Genomic DNA, 19,672 nt, shown 5'->3' with positions numbered 1-19,672 from the left:
TGGGTCTGTCCTGTAGTAGGTGACTTCTGGATACTCTTCTGGCTCTGTCAATCTGTTTCTTCACTTCAGCAGGTGGATGTTGTAGTTGTAAGAATGCTTGATAGAGATCTTGTAGGTGTTTGTCTCTGTCTGAGGGCTTGGAGCAAATGCAATTGTATCATAGAGCTTGGCTGTAGACAATGGATCGAGTAGTGTGGTCTGGATGAAATCTGGAGGCATGTAGGTAAGTATAGCGGTCAGTAGGTTTCCGGTATAGAGTGGTGTATTAGTACTGTAGTGTTCAGGAAGCGGATCTCTTGTGTGGACTGGTCCAGGCTGAGGTTGATGGTGGGGTGGAAATTGTTGAAATCATGATGGAATTCCTCATAGGCTTCTTTTCCATGGGTCCAGATGATCATGTCATCAATGTAGCACAAGTAGAGTAGGGGCGTTAGGGGACGAGAGCTGAGGAAGCATTGTTCTAAGTCAGCCATAAAAATGTTGGCATACTGTAAATGTTGGCAAAGTAAATGTTGGTACCCATAGCAGTGCTGCTGATTTGAAGGTATACATTGTCCCCAAATGTGAAATAGTTATGGGTGAGGACAAAGTTACAAAGTTCAGCCACCAGGTTTGCCGTGACATTATCAGGGATACTGTTCCTGATGGCTTGTAATCCATCTTTGTGTGGAATGTTGGTGTAGAGGGCTTCCACATCCGTAGTGGCTAGGATGGTGTTTTCAGGAAGATAACTAATGGATTGTAGTTTCCTCAGGAAATCAGTGGTGTCTCGAAGATAGCTGGGAGTGCTGGTAGCATAGGGCCTGAGGATGGAGTCTACATAGCCAGACAATCCTGCTGTTAGGGTGCCAATGCTTGAGATGATGGGGCATCCAGGATTTCCAGGTTTATGGATCTTGGGTAGCAGAGAGAACACCCCTGCTCGGAGTTCTAGGGGTGTGTCTGTTCGGATTTGCTCTTGTGCTTTTTCAGGGAGTTTTTTGAGTAGATGGTGTAGTTTCTTTTGGTAACCCTCAGTGGGATCAGAGGGTAATGGCTTGTAGAATGTGGTGTTGGAGAGCTGCTTAGCAGCCTCTTGTTCATATTCTGACCTATTCATGACGACAACAGCACCTCCTTTGTCAGCCTTTTTGATTATGATGTCAGAGTTGTTTCTGAGGCTCTGGATGGCACTGTGTTCTGCATGGCAGAGGTTATGGGGCAGGTGATGCTGTTTTTCCACAATTTCAGCCTGTGCACATCGGCGGAAGCACTCTATATGTAGAAGTCCAGTCTGTTGTTTCGACCTTCAAGAGGAGTCCACCCAGAATCCTTCTTTTTGTAATGTTGGTAGGAGGGTTTCTGTGGGTTAGTACATTGTTCAGAGGTGTTTTGGAAATATTCCTTGAGTCGGAGACGTCAAAAATAGGATTCTAGGTCACCACAGAATTGTATTCTGTTCGTGGGGGTGGAGGGGCAGAAGGAGAGGCCCTGAGATAGGACAGATTCTTCTGCTGGGCTAAGGGTATAGCTGGATAGATTAACAATATTGCTGGGTGGGTTAAAGGAACCACTGCTCTGGCCCCTTGTGGCATGTAGTAGTTTAGATAGTTTAGTGCATCCAAATATAGTAAAAGCATCTTATTGGTTAATAATTTAGACTAGTTATTTAAATCACTGTATTTTAATATGTGCTGCAAAGAGCCAGAGGAGACACATTACAGAGCAACCTGTGGTTCTCAAGCCTCAATCTGAGCATCACTTCTTTAGAAGATGCAGCATACATTTGGGAATCTAATCGGGGAAATATTAGAGGTTTTACTAAGGGTATGTCTACACTACAAGACTATTTCGAATCAACTTAATTCGAATTTGTGGAATTGACCTTATGAAGTCGAAGTTATGTATCCGCACTAAATACACTAGTTCGACTGTGAGAGTCCACAGTAACGGGGCCAGTGTCGACTTTGGAAGCGGTGCACTGTGGGAAGCTATCCCACAGTTCCCGCACTCCCCGCTGCCCATTGGAATCCTGGGATTTCCCCCCAATGCATGCTGGGGGGAAAAATGTGTCGAGGGTGGTTTTGGGTAACTGTCATCATTGAACCGTCAATCATGCCCTCCCTCCCTCCCTGAAAGCGCCTGCGGGCAATCTGTTCGTGCACTTTTCTGCTCAGTGACAGCGCGGGCGCCACAGCACTTTGAGCACGGATCCCGCTGCAGTTATGGCCGTTGTCAACTCCTCGCACCTTATCGTCCACCTCTTCCACAGTCAGCTGCTGAGAAATAGGGCTACTTTTCAATGGTGCTGCGAGCACTGGTGGACCATGGGGGACGTTTTACCAACATCAACGTCGGGTGGCCAGGCAAAGTTCATGACGTGCGTGTTTTCAGGAACTCTGGTCTGTTTAGACGCCTGCAGGAAGGTAGTTTCTTCCCGGACCACAAAATAAGTCTTGGGGATGTGCAGATGCCTATAGTGATCGTCGGGGACCCAGCCTACCCGCTAATGCCCTGGCTCGTGACGCCCTATGCAGGCGCCTTGCACAGCGACAAGGAACTCTTCAAGTACCAGCGAGCAGTGAGCAGCGTGACCTGTGACTGTGCAGTTTCTTTACAGAGAAGCTGAAGCTGCCCGTTTTTTACCAAGTGACTGTTGACTAGCATCTGCAGTTACATACCCCGCCCACCCCGCTTCCCCAACTTCCAACACACGTTTAAAAATAAAATACATGTTCCACTGTAACTTTACAAAGGTTTCTTTATTGATGACTTTGCGTTACAGGGTTGAAACTGAGACACGGACTGTGCTGGGTAGGGTGTGCAGTGATGTAAAGACCGCCTGTAAACTCGAGGAATGACAGGCTCCTGCTCCCAGAGCAGTCTGCAGTGCCGGACTGGATGTTTCAACGGAGCCTGCCATCCCTCCTTTTTGGGACTCTGTGTGTGGGGGCTATGTGGCCTTTTGGCGGGGGAGGACGGATACAGATTCCTCTGCTGCGTGGCTCTGTGGTCCAGGACAGGGACCGTTGCATGAGATCTGTAACCCCCCTCCCCCGCTACAAAGTCACGTACCCCCCCCACCCACACAGAACCTGCAAACCACCTCCCATACCGACCACGGTGCGTACTGACTGCAGTGTGTGTGTGACCTGCTGCTGATCCTGCCCCCATGTCTGTACCCTGGTAAAGGTGATTGTCCTGTCAAATTACCAACCCCCTTCCCCCCCTTCAAACACAGTCTCCTCTAAAATAACATGACGGAAACAGTAATTAACAGAAAAGTATTTTTTATTATCAACTAGACAGTTAGGGGATGAAACTGGGATGGGGGCTTGGGTGAGGCGGGAAGGAAAGGACTTCTCAAAAATTAGGCTATGAGAGCTTTTGGGTACTTGAGCACTCTGCTGGGGTGCAGTGACAGTTTACACGGCCTCTGGCGCCCCTCCTTCTGGTTATTTTGGGTGAGGGGGGTATGGGACTTTCTGGCGGGGGAGGGCGGTTGCAGATACACTGCAGGGGGGCTCTGTCCTCCTGCCGGAGGTCCTGCAGAACATGCACAAGGCGCAGGAGCATGTCCGTTTGCTCTCTCATTAGTCCAAGCAGCGTTTGAGTCGCCTGCTTGTCTTCCTCACGCCACCTCTCCTCCCGTTCGCTGTGTGAGCGCTGGTACAGAGAGAGGGTCTCCCTCCACTGGCTCTGCTGGTCCGCGTCGTCTCGGGAGCACCCCATAAGTTCAGCGAACATCTCGTCCCGTGTCTTTTTATTTCGCCGCCTAATCTTTGCCAGCCTCTGTGAGGGGGTTGCTGTGGCGGCTCTGGAGACAGTCCAAGCTGTGTGATGGGAAAAAGGGAGTGAATTCCTTGCAAAGATAAATTTTTGCGAACAATGAACACAGTCTAGCCTGTCTCTGTGAATTCTGGGTTGAGATCCCAGTGCCTGATGGGGCAAAAACCATTTTCGTGGGTGGTTCTGGGTAAATGTCGTCAGTCATCCCTTCCTCCGGGAAAGCTACAGCAGACAATCATTTCAAGCCCGTTTTCCCTGGATTGCCCTGGCAGATGCCACAGCGTGGAAACCATGGAGCCTGTTTTGCCTTTTGTGCCTGTCACCGTATGTGTACTAGATGCCGCTGACAGAGGCGGTCCAGCAGCGCTACACAGCAGCATGCTTTTGCTTTTGCATGACAGCAGAGATGGTTACCAGCCATATTGTACCATCTACCACACCATAAATTGGTAATAAGATGGGCATGGTTACCAGTCCTTTTGCACTGCACCATTTGCTGCTGTCATAAGTACCCCTGGCTGCTCTTAGCCAGGGGCGCAAAAGCCAAAATTGGGAATGACTCCCTGAGTCAATCCCTCCTTTTTGGTATCTAAAAATAGAATCAGTCCTGCCTAGAATATGGGCAAGTGTACTAGAGAACCACTGTATCAGAGAGCACAGCTGCTCTGTGTCAGATCCTGCATAGATTATGAGCTGTATGCTATTCACAGGGGGTGCTCCTGCAACAAACCCACCTGTTCATTCCATTCTTCCCCAGCCTTCCTGGGCTACCATAGCATTGTCCCCCAACTTGTGTGATGAAGTAATAAAGAATGCAGGAATAAGACACAGTGACTTGTTAGTGAGAAATGAGTGGAAGGCAGCCTCCAGTTGCTATGATAGTCCAGATAGGACATTAAGGAGTGTGGAGGAGAGGAGCCCAGCATCCTGCTGCTAGTCCAGGGGCAATTGAATCTTTTCTTTACACATGAAGCTCAGCCCCCTGTTGCTATGATGACGATGGTTATCAGCCATATTGTACCATCTACCAGGAAAAATTAGGGCCAGGCGCCCTTGATTGACCTTACCGATGCTAGTCAGCATGGTTACCAGTCCTTTTGCACTGCCCCATGTGCCAATAGCCTGATGATGAGGACGGGTACCAGTCATTTTGTACCATCAGCCACCCATGGCAGGGGGGAGCAAGGATGTTGGTGTTGAGTGCTGCACCATCGCGTCTATCTGCAGCATTCAGTAAAGATAGGGTGACATGTAAAAGAGTCAAGAGAGGATTGTTTTCCCTTTCACTTCTGGGGGTGGGTGGGGGGCTGTGTAAATTGCCTAGCTATGCCCTGACCCACCGCGGACACTGTTTTTGACCCTAGAAGCATTTGGAGCTCAGCCAAGAATGCAAATGCTTTTCGGAGACAGCAGGAATTGTGGGATACCTTGCGTCCTCAGTCCCCCCTCCCTCCATGAGCGTCCATTTGATTCTTTGGCTTTCCGTTACGCTCGTCATGCAGCAGTGTGCTGAGTCTCTACTATGCCGTCTGTCCGGAGATTTTTTAAAAATACTTTGGACCAGGCGTAACATTACAGTAATTCCCCTAATTAGATGCAGGAGTCTCCGAGCGAGATCACCCTGAGGACGGTCACTGAAGGAGATAGAGAGCGCATGCTGCGTGAAAGCCAGCACAAACCAGGGCCCTATGCAGCCGTGCTCGGGGAGGCAATGCTCCCTGAGTACCTCATGAAAGCCTGGCGCGGAAAAGTGTGCTACCACGGAGCACCCAATAAGGCAGCTCTCCCCAGGAGCCTCCTGCGGAGGCTTTTAGATTACCTCCAGGAGAGCTTCGTGGAGATCTCCCAGGAGGAGTTCTGTTCTATCCCCATATATAGAGAGACCTCCTTTTCACATACTTCAGATTCCTGTTATATTAAGAATAAAAGTTTACATGGTTAAAGCACTTACCGACTGTTCCTTCCCTTGATTCAGGATCCGGGTTAATGGCCGGGGACGGTTGGTAGGGGATCTCCGTGACGGTGATGAAGAGATCCTGGCTGTAGGGGAAACCAGCGTTGTAAGCGCTGTCGCCTGCCTCGTCCTCCACAAACCCTTCCTCATCTTCCCCGTCCGCGAACATCACCGAGGAACTGGCCGTCGACACTGTCCCATCGTCAGAGTCCATGGTCGCTGGTGGGGCAGTGGTGGCAGGCTCCGTAGCGTCCGTTTGCCGCTTTGATTTTTTTGTTGCCTTGTCTGGGGTCCTTGATTTTCACGCGGCCCTGCGTTGCATCCCGGCTGTATCCTCTGTCTCTCATGGCTTTGGAGACCTTCTCGTAGGTCTTTGCATTCCGTTTTTTGGAGCGCAGCTCCAAAAGCACAGACTCCTCGCCCCACACACCGATCAGATCCAAGAGTTCCCGGTCAGTCTATGCTGGGTCCCTCTTTCTATTCAGAGATTACATGAACTCCTCTGCTGGAGAGCTCTGCATCGCTGCCGGTGCTGCTGAGCTCGCCCCGATGTCCAACCACGAAATGAGATTCTAACTGTCCAGACAGGAAAAGGAATTCAAATTTTCCCGGGACTTTTCCTGTGTGGCTGGTCAGAGCATCCAAGCTCGGACTGCTGTCCAGAGCGTCAACAGAGTGGTGCAGTGTGGGATAGTTCCTGGAGCTAGTAAGTTCGATTTGCATCCACACCTAGCCTAATTCGACATAGCCATGTCGAATTTAGCGCTACTCCCCTCGTCGGGGTGGAGTACCGAATTCGAACTAAAGAGCCCTCTAGGTCGAATTAAATGGCTTCCTGGTGTGGATGGATGCATGCACGGTTAATTTGAATTAACGCTGCTAAATTCGAATTAAAGTCCTAGTGTGGACCAGGCCTAAGAATAAGATAATCAAATAGATCTTTCACAGGCAAGAGTCAAATCTACACCTATATACAGACTAAGGCCTCTGAATCCCCACAGAATGAGAGCCCTAAATTCCCACCAACCCCCATCCGCAAGGCTTTTGAAAGGTCAGTTTTCATTGCAGAAGATCTTGAGGGAAGCAGTGGAATGACATTAAAAAGGCTTCTGTATCCCATGGTCTCAAATGTCCCCTCAGATATAAGGAGCTATAGCTTTGTACAAAAGTTACAAAATCTATTATCAGATATGCCTATCATATTGCCCCTTCTAAAGCACAGACATGTTCAGTAGTACCAGGAGGAACTTGTGCTGAATATCCATTCCACACTTGAAAAAAACAACAAACACTGAGTCCATTCCACCAGCGAAAGAGTAGGAAAGGATTTTATTCCATGTATTTCTGACACCAAAGAAAGGAGATTTAAGACCCTGTCTGGGTTTCAGAGATTTCATTCAGTACTTAGCCAACAAAAAGGTCAAAGTGGGAGCAATTCTGCTTCTTTGGAAGGGAGGTGACTGGCCATTTTTTCTTCTGCATTCTTTAAGGTCTAGGTTCCTGATTGGGTAACAGCATTATTTTTTGCTGTGTCCCTTTTTGTCTGTCATCTGTAGTTTAAAAAATGGTTTGTGATATCAACAGAGAATGTGAGTGAACTTGTTCTTCTATCTGGACAGTTGGCAGAGGAAAGAGTACAACTTGGAAAGGAGTGAAGGTTTTGCATAGCTACAAGTTTCATGAAGCTCCATGTGACACTTTATGCAAGTTATTTAAATGACCTACTTTGCATATTTTCCATATTGCCATATACCAATAAACTATCTTTTTTAAAATTGTGTGGATTAATGCTGTTGAAAGGTGTTGGCATGAGAGCTGCAATGAATGAAGCCCTCTGTTTATCCACAGGACAGCAGCAGGGTAAAGAATGATTACTTACCCAAGAGTAACTGTGGTTCTTAAATATTTGTTGTCTACATGAATTCCAATCCAGGTGTGCATGGCCAGCAATGTCTGCTGGGGCAATACCTGCATCCTAGATGTCTTCACAAATCTTCATCTGAGGTCATAAAGGTGGTATCGGCCTAACTGTCCCTCAGTTCCTTCGCAATACAGAATCCCATTGGAGTAGGACTTGTAGCGGGAAGAAGGTCAGGTTGTGGAACCCATGTGGACAATACATCTTGAAGAACCAGTTATTATTAGGTAACCATTCTTTCTTCTGTGAGTGATTGTCCACATGGATTCTGCTCTTCAGGACTAACAAGCATTGTCTGTCTGCGTGGAGGTGGGTACTAGGAGTCCTACTTAAACAATGATTGCAGGACAGCCTTATTTCAGGAATAGAGACATTCTTCAAACAGGCAGCGGAGGCTGCTTGAGCTCTAGTGGAATGAACTTTAATGTGACTACGTGGAACTAACCGGGCAAACTCCTCCTTACACAGCTGTCCATCGCTGTGAGGACATTGCCTGACCTTTAACCCTTTCAGCAAAGGCCACAAACAGTATAGGTGTGTTCCTCCATTTTTGTACCATTAAGGTAATTTAATAATGCTCTGACTTGCATTGAGTGAGTTTAAAATTTAGCTTCCCTCTGGGGGTGAGTGGAGCTTGAGGCAAAAATGGTAGTTGAATGAATTGGTTCATATGGAACTCAAACAATTCTGGGAAGTAACCTGGGATAAGGCTTGTCCATAAGTGTCCTAATGAAACACTGTTTAAGGCGAACCTGCCATGAGGGACTGAATCTCCCCTACCCTTTGAGCTGATGTTAACAATTACTACAAAGGCAGTCTTCATTGATACATGGTATAGGGAACATGTTACATTGTGATCTTCTCCTTGCACTCTCATTCAGGAGGTATTTGCTCCTAGATTCTCTTGGCTTGTTCACATATAATTCTGATGTGAAAGTTCAACATTAACAGATTTTATGTCTGAACAGTGGATTAACTGTAGCATTGCTAGAACAATTGCCCTGAGCTCCAATCTGTTGCTGCTGTAGGGGGATTTTTGTGATGACCATGGGCCCTGTAAAGATGTTCTAAAATCTCTTGATGATGTTAAAAAATGGTGCTTATCAGGTCCACCCAGGACTCCCAGTTCCACCATGGCAGATTTTTTCCAACTTTTCTTGTTAGAGAGCCTGTCTAATGTCTCTAGATTTCTCTGCAGCAGTTCCTATTAAGAGATCAGGAATTTTTGTATAGGCTTGCAGGGGGTATTTGCACAGCAATCACACCCTGTGGGGTACCCATATAATGAATGAATAACCCATCAAGTCCTGACTCTGGTGATCTCTCTCAGGAGAGGAAGCCTGCCTTTGTAAATTATTTTTACTGCTCCCAGGTGTTATGGGGACTAAACAGGTATGAAGCTGCTTATTTTGTGACTTACTATGAAGCTGTGATTTGATAGTGCGCAGACTAGTTCCTCATTGAACTTGCCTTCTCAGGATGTCATTAGGTATTAGAAACAGCCAAGTCTCCCTTGTCTTGTGGCGTGCCATGAGTATCTTGGGTGGATTCTTGTGATGGTTGTGCTTGAGAAGCAGGTGAGACCAGGAGGAATACCGCTCACTTCTGCCATAAAAATGCTCTGGACCTTTATTGGTCATATCTTTGGGAGAAAATTTCCTCTCCTCAGCTATGAAAGTGTCTTTAATACAGGTTGCTGTGGTAGCATCTTCCTTCAACAACCAGACAGACAGCTTTGTTCCTTTGAAAGGTATAAAACTTAACATATTGCCTATTGAGGTGACTGCTTTACAAAGCACTTAAAACCTCAGGACTGTCACCCAAAGACATATGGCAGAGGAAAACAACAGGGTCAAGAATCAAGACCTGATTACGGATGCTACAGACCAACCACCTGGATTTACCATGCCATTAAGATATGGATCACAACGAACTGCATTAGGACCTCACACAGGTGTTGCAATTACAACATAAAAGGAAAGCGAAGGACAGCCAGATATGCGAATGTGGAGAAGATATCCAAACCCTGGAACATCTAGTGAACTGCTGCCCTCTAAGATCATTCTCCAGAGGGACGGCCTTGATTCATTCTATGTCACTGAAAGCCACAGAGTGGACATCAACCTTTAATATTGCCTTTCAAGTTGCCATATGAAAGAAAAGGACAAATGTCACAAGAGGGTGTACTCTTCAATACCTTGGTGGAAGTTGTGGTCAATAAGTACCACTTACAGAGTTTGACCTCTTCACTTCCCATAGGAATTTCTAAAGAACTATGATTCTACATGTGTTCATGGAAAAAAACATTGAGTCTGCTGGGTGGGAAGTCAGACACAGGAATTTTCCAGTCCCCTTAGAAAATGTGACACACACACTGGTAAACTGCCACTTACTACTCCCCTCTCCTAAAAAAGGTGTGTGAGAAAGAATGAGAAGTAGTTTTCCTTTTGTATTTAAGCTTTACAAAGATATCTGAATTTCCCTTTGTGGGAGAGAGAGGTCCCTTCATCCTCCATCTTTGAAGCTTTTGACTTGGATATCTGCTCCCAATTCTCCAAGATTAGCCTCCTGTCGGTGTCATCCATACTGAATGGGGAGGGAGGCTGAGAAGTGCACTTCTTGAAGTGGAGCTGAGGTATGACCTACTGTTGGCCAGGGAGACGGGAAAGAAAAAGACAGGATTCTAGCTTTCTCCTCTAAGGCAGTCACGAACCACTTGAACACGGAAGCAAGAGAAAGTAAGCTTTTTATTCTTTAGAGATAAGGGGGTAAGTCAAAACTCCCCCAATTATGTCATTGTTGTACTCTGAAGTAAAGAGCTGCAGTCTGTTTCTAGCTGTGTCTCTGTGAATGCCAGTGGTTGGAGCCGAAATAGAAAATTAATTCTTTTTGTGGCTCACTTTGCGTAGAAGACTATCATCCTTCACCAGCATGGGGCACAATACTAGGTTTGAAGGAGGAAGCTGTTGCAGCTTCAATGATTTTGCTCTGAAAGTATTTCTGGCTGCAGCAAAGAAGTGGAAAACCAAGTCCCATCACATTTGGTCCCAGAGATAATAACATGGGATTTTTTATGTTTTAAAATAAATTTCTAAAGGCTCTTCAGGAAAAAAAAATTGCTGGTGTATCTCAAGGAAAAAGACACATAACACTGAGGCTCCCCTCAATAAATCCTCGGCTATAACAGTTAAGATGTCTTCAATAAATACTTGACAAAAGTTCAAGATTAGAGAAAATCAGGAACAAAACTGCAATTGCTTGATCAACAATCAAGTAAACTCAGCTTACTGTGTACAACAGTAAACTCAAAGTTAATTTACAAACATGTTCCCTTGACATACTATTCCAGCACACTGAGTTTGCGAGTGGCTGTATACATTTACACTGAGCAAAAAGAACAGAGAAGTTTAATCATCCATTTTCTAAAATCTCTCAACTTTTCAGACTAATCATTTTGAATTACACATTTATAAAATGTACAGAAAGTTCTGATTCCAAATAACTGTAAAAGGGACACTATCAGAGACTGTAATTTATAACCAAAATATAGGTTTTGTAATTTTTTTTTAAAAAGTGTCCAAAACCTACTAGTTATAGAAATGTTTTAAATTGTAAACAAAAGTCACCCTAAAGAGTTTATATGAACTTTAGAATGAGAACCCGGGTAAAACTGACTAACGTGTCAAAAGTAAACAGTATATATGCCGAAGAGTAGAACAGATTTCTAAAATTCTTTCAGTTTTAGACATCTAAAGTCTGTTGATACAGGATAAATAAATGTTTAACTGTTATATGACTTCTAACTTGACAATGTCCCTTTAATATAATATGTTTATAAAACTCCTTTAATGCCGGAGGTTCTCTAGAAGCCCTAAGATGTAGCTATTGCTCTGTGTGAACACAAACAAAATTTTATCCACCAATGAAGCACTGCCACTCTGGGACTAGAAAAAGATACTAGTTTAACAACATACAGCAACACTTCACCAATTTAGGACAGAAAGCATTCCTCAACCAGTGCATCAATAGCAAATAATATATTGTATACCTAGCTCTTATACTGTGTTTTTTCATCAGTAAATCTCAGAACACTTACAAAAGAAGTAACACTATCCTCATTTTACAAATGAGGAAACTGAGGCACAGAGGTGTGATGCGACTTCCTCAAGGTCACCCAGCAGGCCAATGGCAGAACCAGGAATAGAGCCCAGTTCTCCTGAGTTGCAGTCCAGTGCTTATCCTCTAGGCAAGAAAAATTAATTTACAAAAAAACAGATCAAACAGTCTTTTCAGATGCAAATGTACTACCTACTTGCCAGCACACAGCCTATTTGCTCAAATGCAATGTTACTGTGTACAGATACACAACTAGATTTAGGGGGAATGAAAAAAGGACCACCATATGACACCTAGAAGCGTTTATTTTATGCAACAAACTTAAATATGATCACGTGTACATAAAAGTGTACACTGTATCTATGCTGAACGATGCCAGGAAACATAATATTGATGCAACAGTCTTCTAAAATAAACATTAAAAATGAGCCTGGGCAGGAAGACAAAATGCAAAACAGACTTACTTCCAATCAGCACAATGCTTAAAATTGAGAGCAATCCTAAACATTTCCAACTTTCCTTACAAAGCTGCCGAAGTCCAACTATTTTTAAAAATTGACTTTTTTACATCAATAATAAAAATCTGGTGACAAACATTATAAAATCAAATGCTGGACTGTCTTTACTCCTTTAAAATTTCGAATATTCCAACAGAACTGCTGGAGTAAAAACATTTAAAAGTGATATATGTTTTTATAAAACAAACATCAATATGTACATTTATTGCAAATTATATTAAACTAAAATGGAGGAAAAATTAAAAAATGAAATGTCTACTTGCAAATCAATAATAATTTTAAGTGATTATTTTCCCACTCTGATAAAAATCAGAAAGCAACATTTATAAAATTGCCACCACATGACTTTTCATAGCCGGGAACTGAAATCTGTACATCTTATTTTTGCAGAAAAGTAGGCAGGCGGAAAGAATTATACATAAAACAGTCTCCAAAAGTAAAGCAAAGAAGTATTTCTTGTGATTTTCCTCTACTCTTTCTTGTGAAACATGGGAATAACCTGGCTCTAGGATCACAAATTTTTAATGTCAGTAAAAGGACTTCCTTTGACTTTCATTTAAAAAAAATGCAGCATGAAAATTAATGGAGTAAAACACTTTTAAACTCCAGATATGCAGAAACTGGAACCAAGTGTTAAGCAATTTGCTTAATTATTGACTTTTCATAAAAAAAAGTCTCTGGGGAAATAAGATGCTTTTAGCCTCTTTCTCAAGAGTTTCTGCTTTACATTTCCATTGAGAAGGATTAATTTCATGTAAAAGGGAAGCATAGTTTTCCTTCTGTTTTCAGAGCTGAAAGCTGTGTGTTTTGAAGTAATTTCAGTTGCTGTATAGGAAATTTCAGAATCTTAGTTTTTGCAGAAGCTTGGAGCTTGCCTTTGTTTGGCCTTCATTTCCTCCCTTTTCGAGTAAGCTTTCTTTTTACCTTATATGGGACAAAAGAAAAGAAGAGTTAAATATTTGGGTAAAGAAAATTCAATTACTTCTGAACCATAAAAGCCGCCCTCACCAATGCGTACATTTAAGTTTCTACCATATGCTTGACTCTTCACTTGTGCTTTTAATCTTCCAGCATTATATTGTATCTCCTTCTGAACTAGCTCAGCATAGTTCAATAAGTCTGCATTTCCCTACTGGGTATTTTCATATTTTAACCAAAAGTTGTGCTACAGAAACCTGAATGAAGATAGATATATTCTTTCATTTCCATAACTGAATAGCATTTTCTCTTGTTGAATCAGACTGAATTAATGCAGTAGAATGGGGAGAGTAACTTAAAACAAATGCTTTAAGAATTCAAGCCTACAAAAGACTATCACTGAACTCTTATCTAAAAGCAAGTAACTCAGCAAATACTTTTTCTGATATCCACAAATAATTACTTATAGTCTAAAAAGCTAAAATTTTGTAATATGTCTCACACTCAAAGGTGATTTTTATAGCAGGAAAATGGGATTCCTTGCTTCCCTACTGCACAAACTACAATAAAAATATAAAATAGCCCTGTATAAATCCCTGCTGCACCTTAAGGAAGCCTCCCTCTGCTAGCTCTGTATCCTCATTGTCTTCCTGGCTGCTCTCACAGGCTTTAAAATGATCCATATCATTTGATGAATATTCTGGACTTGATTCTATCTCCAACAGTGAATCTCCATCACTTCCCAGCACCTGGCTTCTGAAAAATGTTAACACTGTTTTGACATTCCTTTAGGAATCATTGAGTTTATACATACTGCATGGCTTATTTAAGTATGTAAAAAATTAAATATCACAGAATTTCAAGGAAAAGTGTAAAATACATATTCTTTTTGACTGCTAATATGACCCTTTGTGGGTTTGGGGGCAATTATCTGTCACTTCAAGCAGGTGTCTCAGTCTTGCTGTGAGATGGGAAGGCTGGGGAAGATCTCATTCTGTCACATAGACTGAATTTAGTTGAAAACTAGAAAACGACAGTCTCGGTGGACAATTCCTTCACGTCCTAGGTTGATGCTGTCACAGACATGGATTTTCTCTATTCTGATGACATCTCATATCAATAATGATCACAATCATGGCCATGTGATTTTGACTGCTTTCAAGATGCAGCCTCTTCCTTATTAAAAATTAATTTCTTGCTCTTTTTTCACTTTTAAATTTTTTAATCTATGATCTCTGCAAGCTCTTTAAAAGAGCTTCTTGTGTAAATTACTAACAGACCTACTCAAATACTTATTTCAGGTTAAGTTGAGGGTTTTTTGAACACATTAACTTACTTAGCATGTTTTTGCAATTTAAAGTTTCTCACATTTAAAACATGTTTGGAGATAGGCATCCAAGGTTGTGCTAAGCCAATTCTTCAAATTTTTTTAATGTTTAGTTCTGGTGTATGAAGTTGTGTTTCAAATGTAAAGACCATTCAGTGAATGCATAAATCAAAGCATGTGTACAGAGAATGAAAAACGGCTGTGCCAAAGTCTAATAGCTGCTTGGTGAATGCACAGTTTCAATTTCTGTTATCCATTTGGTTTTTTATATTTTTAGACGAGTGATTGTTTCAAGAAAGGACATGGATTAAACAAGCAGCAAAACCCAAATGTTTTAAAAAAATATTTCATTCATCAAAGATACAGTGCTTTTAACTTTTGTTAGTCAACTGACCAGAGCAGGGTCTTGACTTAGAGGACATGTATATTTGCATTAGTAAATGGAGTGAAAAATCCCAACTCCAACACTCTTAGCTCTTTGACATAGTGATGCTGTTGATGCCAATGGAAGCACCACATACAAGAAATAATATTGTACAAAAAGAGGATATGGTTTCTGGTCTGATATTCCATATTCAGTGATCTGAACCTTGTTCTCATAGCATACAGATAGGTTTAGTCTTGAGATACACCAGGAAAAAATATACACCTCTACCTCGATATAACACTGTCCTTGGGAGCCAAAAAATCTTACCGCGTTATAGGTGAAACCGTGTTATACTGAACTTGCTTTGATCCGCCGCACCCCCCCCCCTCCCCGGAGCACTGCTTTACCGCGTTATGTCCAAATTCGTGTTATATCGTGTGGCATTATATCGAGGTAGCAGTATACTTCACAATGCTATGTGCTGAGCCATGATGCTGGTTATTAGTAAATGTTTTGCTTAGAGTGTTTAACCATTTGTTGAACACATTACTAAAGCTCAGGATATATCTTGGAGGTAGGAAAGATGCTATTTTTACCTTTGTAGATCAATTTGTCTCTGTGCTGGTGCTGCTTTTTTTGCTATGTCTTGCTGTTTTGGTGCTTTGGCATTACCTGCCTCTAAACCCCCTGAACTCTCTTGACTGACTGCTGCCCTTTTCCTTCCCCTGCCAGATGGTTTATTTGTTTCATCATTTTTTACTGTGGTGCCCTGAGATTCAGACTTTGGTGGACGCCCTCTCCTAGGTTTGGGAGGGGCTGGTGGTCCTGATTCATCTGCTTTTTTTTCTTCTGTTTTTTGATGAATGTTTTCTGATCCAGCTGCCACTGCCGTTCTTTTTTTTCCACGTTCAGTGCTAATGTTTCCTTGTGTAGCCTGATCAGAATGAATCTCCTAGAAAAGAAAAATTCCTATTTAACAAAAACAAGATCCCCAAAAGCCAAGCTGTAACTGTTATCTACCTCAGACAAAAGCATAAATTTCTGAAGCAGATATGCAACAAATCATACAAACACCCACCCAATAGGTAGGCTTGGTTCTAGTGAAAAAACATACCAAAATGGAACTTTTTGGCATAGTTTGCTTGCAATAAATTTAATACATGAAACTTATAATGTATGGTACAGTGCACTTTCTTCCAGTCTCAGAGTAACTTCTTTGTATTTTGAAAGTAACTAAGATCATGGTAGGACTACAACACTCTCACTTCTCACCTTGGCCCTACGAGGCATGCTCCTTCACAGGCTCTTTGCCCATCAATAGGAGATCTACTAGAGGGGCAGTAAGCAATGTCTCTGGTGAAAGACTTTAGTGCAGCAAAAAGGGAGTTTACTTTAGTAGATGGATTTCTGAGCCCAACCTCCAGTAAAGCTGTGATAGTAGTAGTAGTAATAAAATAAAATAAATAAAACCCATTCCAGAACCCACGCTATGACAAAAAAAAAACAAGTTTTGGGGAAGTGAGGGAGATGGAAACTGGGGCATGGGGGGAATCTCCCATCCTCACATGTCTTGCCAAGTTCACTAGGAACAGAGAGCAATGCCTGTGTGCATGTGGGGATGGGAGGTGTTTTTTCTCTTACATAGGGCAGGACTGTGCAGTGGATCCATGGGCAAAGGGGACAGGTGGTGAGTGGCCATCTAATCAGTGACCTCTGGAACAGTTGCCAGCACTTCTCCAGCAAATCTCACATGGAGGAGGAGAGAGGGGTATTCAAGGAGCATACCTAAAATTATGACTGTTAACATCATGGCTCTACCATGGCAACAGACCCAGTGAAATTATTTACATTATTTCCTCTGTACCTTGAAAACTTGTAGTTATTCATATGGATAAAATTACAAGTAGAGCTGAATGGTCCCTGTAGCTGGGGCTATTTTTATCAGATGGCTTATGAATAGAACACACAAGTCTAAACTTCAGATTAGCAAAAATATTGTGATGGTTTTGCATCTCTTTATTTGTTCAGTACAAGTACAATTACAGTACAATTCATTACTCAATACCAGAGACAAAAAGAAAAATTACTCAGAAGCCACCAGAACTTAAAATGGCACCTATAAAAGAACTTCATCACCAAGTTCATAATTCTGCCACCATCTCTTTACTTTCCACTAAGTAATACAGATTATATGTTTTTGTGGATCTGTCACATATTAATATAGCATGTTTACAACTTCTGTAGATGAAATAGTGTATACGGCCCTTGGCAAACTCAAAATGCTATCGGTTAAAAAAAAAAAAGGTTGTTCATCAGGAATGTACCTTAGATGCTTGTAAAATAACCATTATTAAAAGGCTGAACTATTGCTGTTTTAGGAAACAGACTTGGTCTATGGTTCAGCCAATCAGAAATCAGCCATTTAATTATTTTTAAATCAGAGCAACCATCTGGCTGTTTGCTGGGCTGACATTGCTTCCATTTGATATTAATTTGGCATCATGAAGTATCTGTTAGTCTTTACTTTGCTATACAGCAGTGCTTTTCAACCTTTTTTCATTTGCAGACCCCCCAAAATTTTTGAATTGAGGTGCAGATCCCTTTGGAAATCTGCAGACCCCAGGTTGAAAACCACTGCTATAGAGTAATAAAACTCATAAACCCATATATTTCCAAGGGTTTTTAAGACACATGAAAACAGTGCTAATTCCCCTGCCTCCTTTTTTAAAAGAATGAAAAATTAAAAGGTTTTTGTTTAGCTATTTAATAAAATTTATATATAGCATTTATCAATGTGGAACCTGATCATCTCATGTAATTTAAAATACATCCATTAAAACCATTCACCATAAGATAGATGCGGTGTCTGAAACTAGGATTTCTCTCTTGTTAGAAGTTAAGATAGATGCGGTGTCTGAAACTAGGATTTCTCTCTTGTTAGAAGTTCCATTACTACTTTAAAAATGGCTAAACAAACTTCACGGTAAGAGTCTTTTCTACTTTTTCCTGTTGTTTTTTTTTAATAGTCTTATATGAGGCATTTTGGTAGTGCCCGGGAAGAATTTTAATTTTCTATATTTTGGTCATAATGGTTATACATAAGTTGTTCTTGAAAGCTCCCTAAAAATTGCTAAGTAACAATAATTATATATAATTTATATTATATAGGGAAATAATTCAGCATGATTACAAATTATTCAAAATGTACTACCAGAAAGAAAGGGTAGAGATTAAACAGATTCTATAAAATGCACGTATGAAAAAAAAATACACATCTCAGGAACTATTTTTCCACTTAGGCAATATTTTATTCTTAGTGACCTTCAAGCTAGTCACTATTTGTGTAATTTTGGGTAATCCTAGTTAGTTTTCCTTAGCAGTCAAGAGCTACACAACTGGAATATTTTAAGGTCAAGCAATGGAGTACTGGGAATGGAATTCAGGTATTCTTGGCTATAAACCTACTCTTCCCTCCTCACACTTGTGTGTGGATACAGGCTTCCTAGTATATGTTTCTGTAAAATACATTCCTTCAGGTTAGGAAGCTAACTTTCAGTTGGTGTAGATCACCTCAATTAAAAAAATAGACATGTGGACATGGGATCACAAACTGTTTTTAATATTGTGTGCAGTTCTGGTCTCCCATGTTTAAGAAGGATGAATTCAAACTGGAACAGGTACAGAAAAGGGCTACTAGGATGATCCAAAGAATGGAAAACCTGTCTTATGAAAGGAGACTCAAGGAGCTTGGCTTGTTTAGCCTAACCAAAAGAAGGCTGAGGGGAGATATGATTGCTCTTTACAAATATATCAGAGGGATAAATATCAGAGAGGGAGAGGAATTATTTAAGCTTAGGACCAATGTGGACACAAGAACAAATGGATATAATCTGGACACTAGGAGTTTAGACTTGAAATTAGACGAAGGTTTCTAACCTTTAGAGGAGTGAAGTTCTGGAACAGCCTCCCAAGGGGAGTAGTGGGGGCAAAAGACACATCTGGTTTCAAGACTAAGCTTGATAAGTTTATGGAGGGGATGGTATGATGGGATAGCCTAATTTTGGCAATTAATTGATCTTTGATTATTAGCAGGTAAATACGCCCAGTGGTCTGTGATGGGATGTTAGATGGGGTGGGATCTGAGTTACTACAGAGAATTCTTTCCTGGGTGCTGGCTGTTGAATCTTGCCCACATGCTCAGGGTTTAACTGATCACCATATTTGGGGTCGGGAAGGAATTTTCCTCCAGGGCAGATTGGCAGAGGCCCTGGAGGTTTTTCGCATTCCTCTCCAGCGTGGGGCACAGGTCACTTGCTGGAGGATTCTCTGCACCGTGAGGTCTTTAAACCACGATTTGAGGACTTCAATAACTCAGACATAGGTTACAGGAGTGGGTGGGTGAGATTCTGTGGCCTGCGTTGTGCAGGAGGTCAGACTAGATGATTATAATGGTCCCTTCTGACCTTAAAGTCTATGAGTCTATCTTAAAGAAACAAGTTCTCACCAGGGCCAACAGCTTAGAATAAACTTGGTGTTCCCTTGAGCAAGACATCTTGGAATCATGATGAAGCAAATGAGTAAGGGTTGAGATTTCCAAATCCAGCTATATAATTTAGCTACACAACTCCCTGTGATATCAATGGGAGCGGTGTACCTAAATACTGTATAACTTTGAAAATCTCAGACATTTTTTCAAAAAATGGGAACATTTACCTTTTTGAACTGTCATGTCTCCCATATGCCTTGTCCAATTTGTCTCAAACTTTACAGAAAAATTCCACCCTGA

At 42.1% G+C, this 19,672-nt stretch overlaps 1 protein-coding gene across 3 annotated transcripts in view; it reads right to left on the bottom strand.

Annotated features, from left to right (window-relative positions):
• Positions 1 to 11,956: 11,956 nt before the first annotated feature.
• Positions 11,957 to 19,672, bottom strand: part of PDS5A (PDS5 cohesin associated factor A) — a 163,412-nt gene continuing 155,696 nt past the window's right edge. Inside the window, exons 32-34 of one of the 3 annotated variants that reach the window (XM_045019338.1) lie at positions 15,483 to 15,838; positions 13,798 to 13,948; positions 11,957 to 13,198 (exon numbers count right to left, since the gene is read on the bottom strand). In XM_045019338.1, the coding sequence (XP_044875273.1) occupies positions 13,163 to 13,198; positions 13,798 to 13,948; positions 15,483 to 15,838 (543 nt within the window). In that variant the 3' untranslated portion in view covers positions 11,957 to 13,162. The remainder of the gene's footprint in view (positions 13,199 to 13,797; positions 13,949 to 15,482; positions 15,839 to 19,672) is intronic. The other 2 variants (XM_045019339.1, XM_045019340.1) reach the window with 2 other exon arrangements.

This window comes from Mauremys mutica, chromosome 5, assembly GCF_020497125.1.
Source record: "Mauremys mutica isolate MM-2020 ecotype Southern chromosome 5, ASM2049712v1, whole genome shotgun sequence".
NCBI lineage: Eukaryota > Metazoa > Chordata > Testudines > Geoemydidae > Mauremys > Mauremys mutica.
This window is presented reverse-complemented; position numbering and strand designations above follow the sequence as displayed.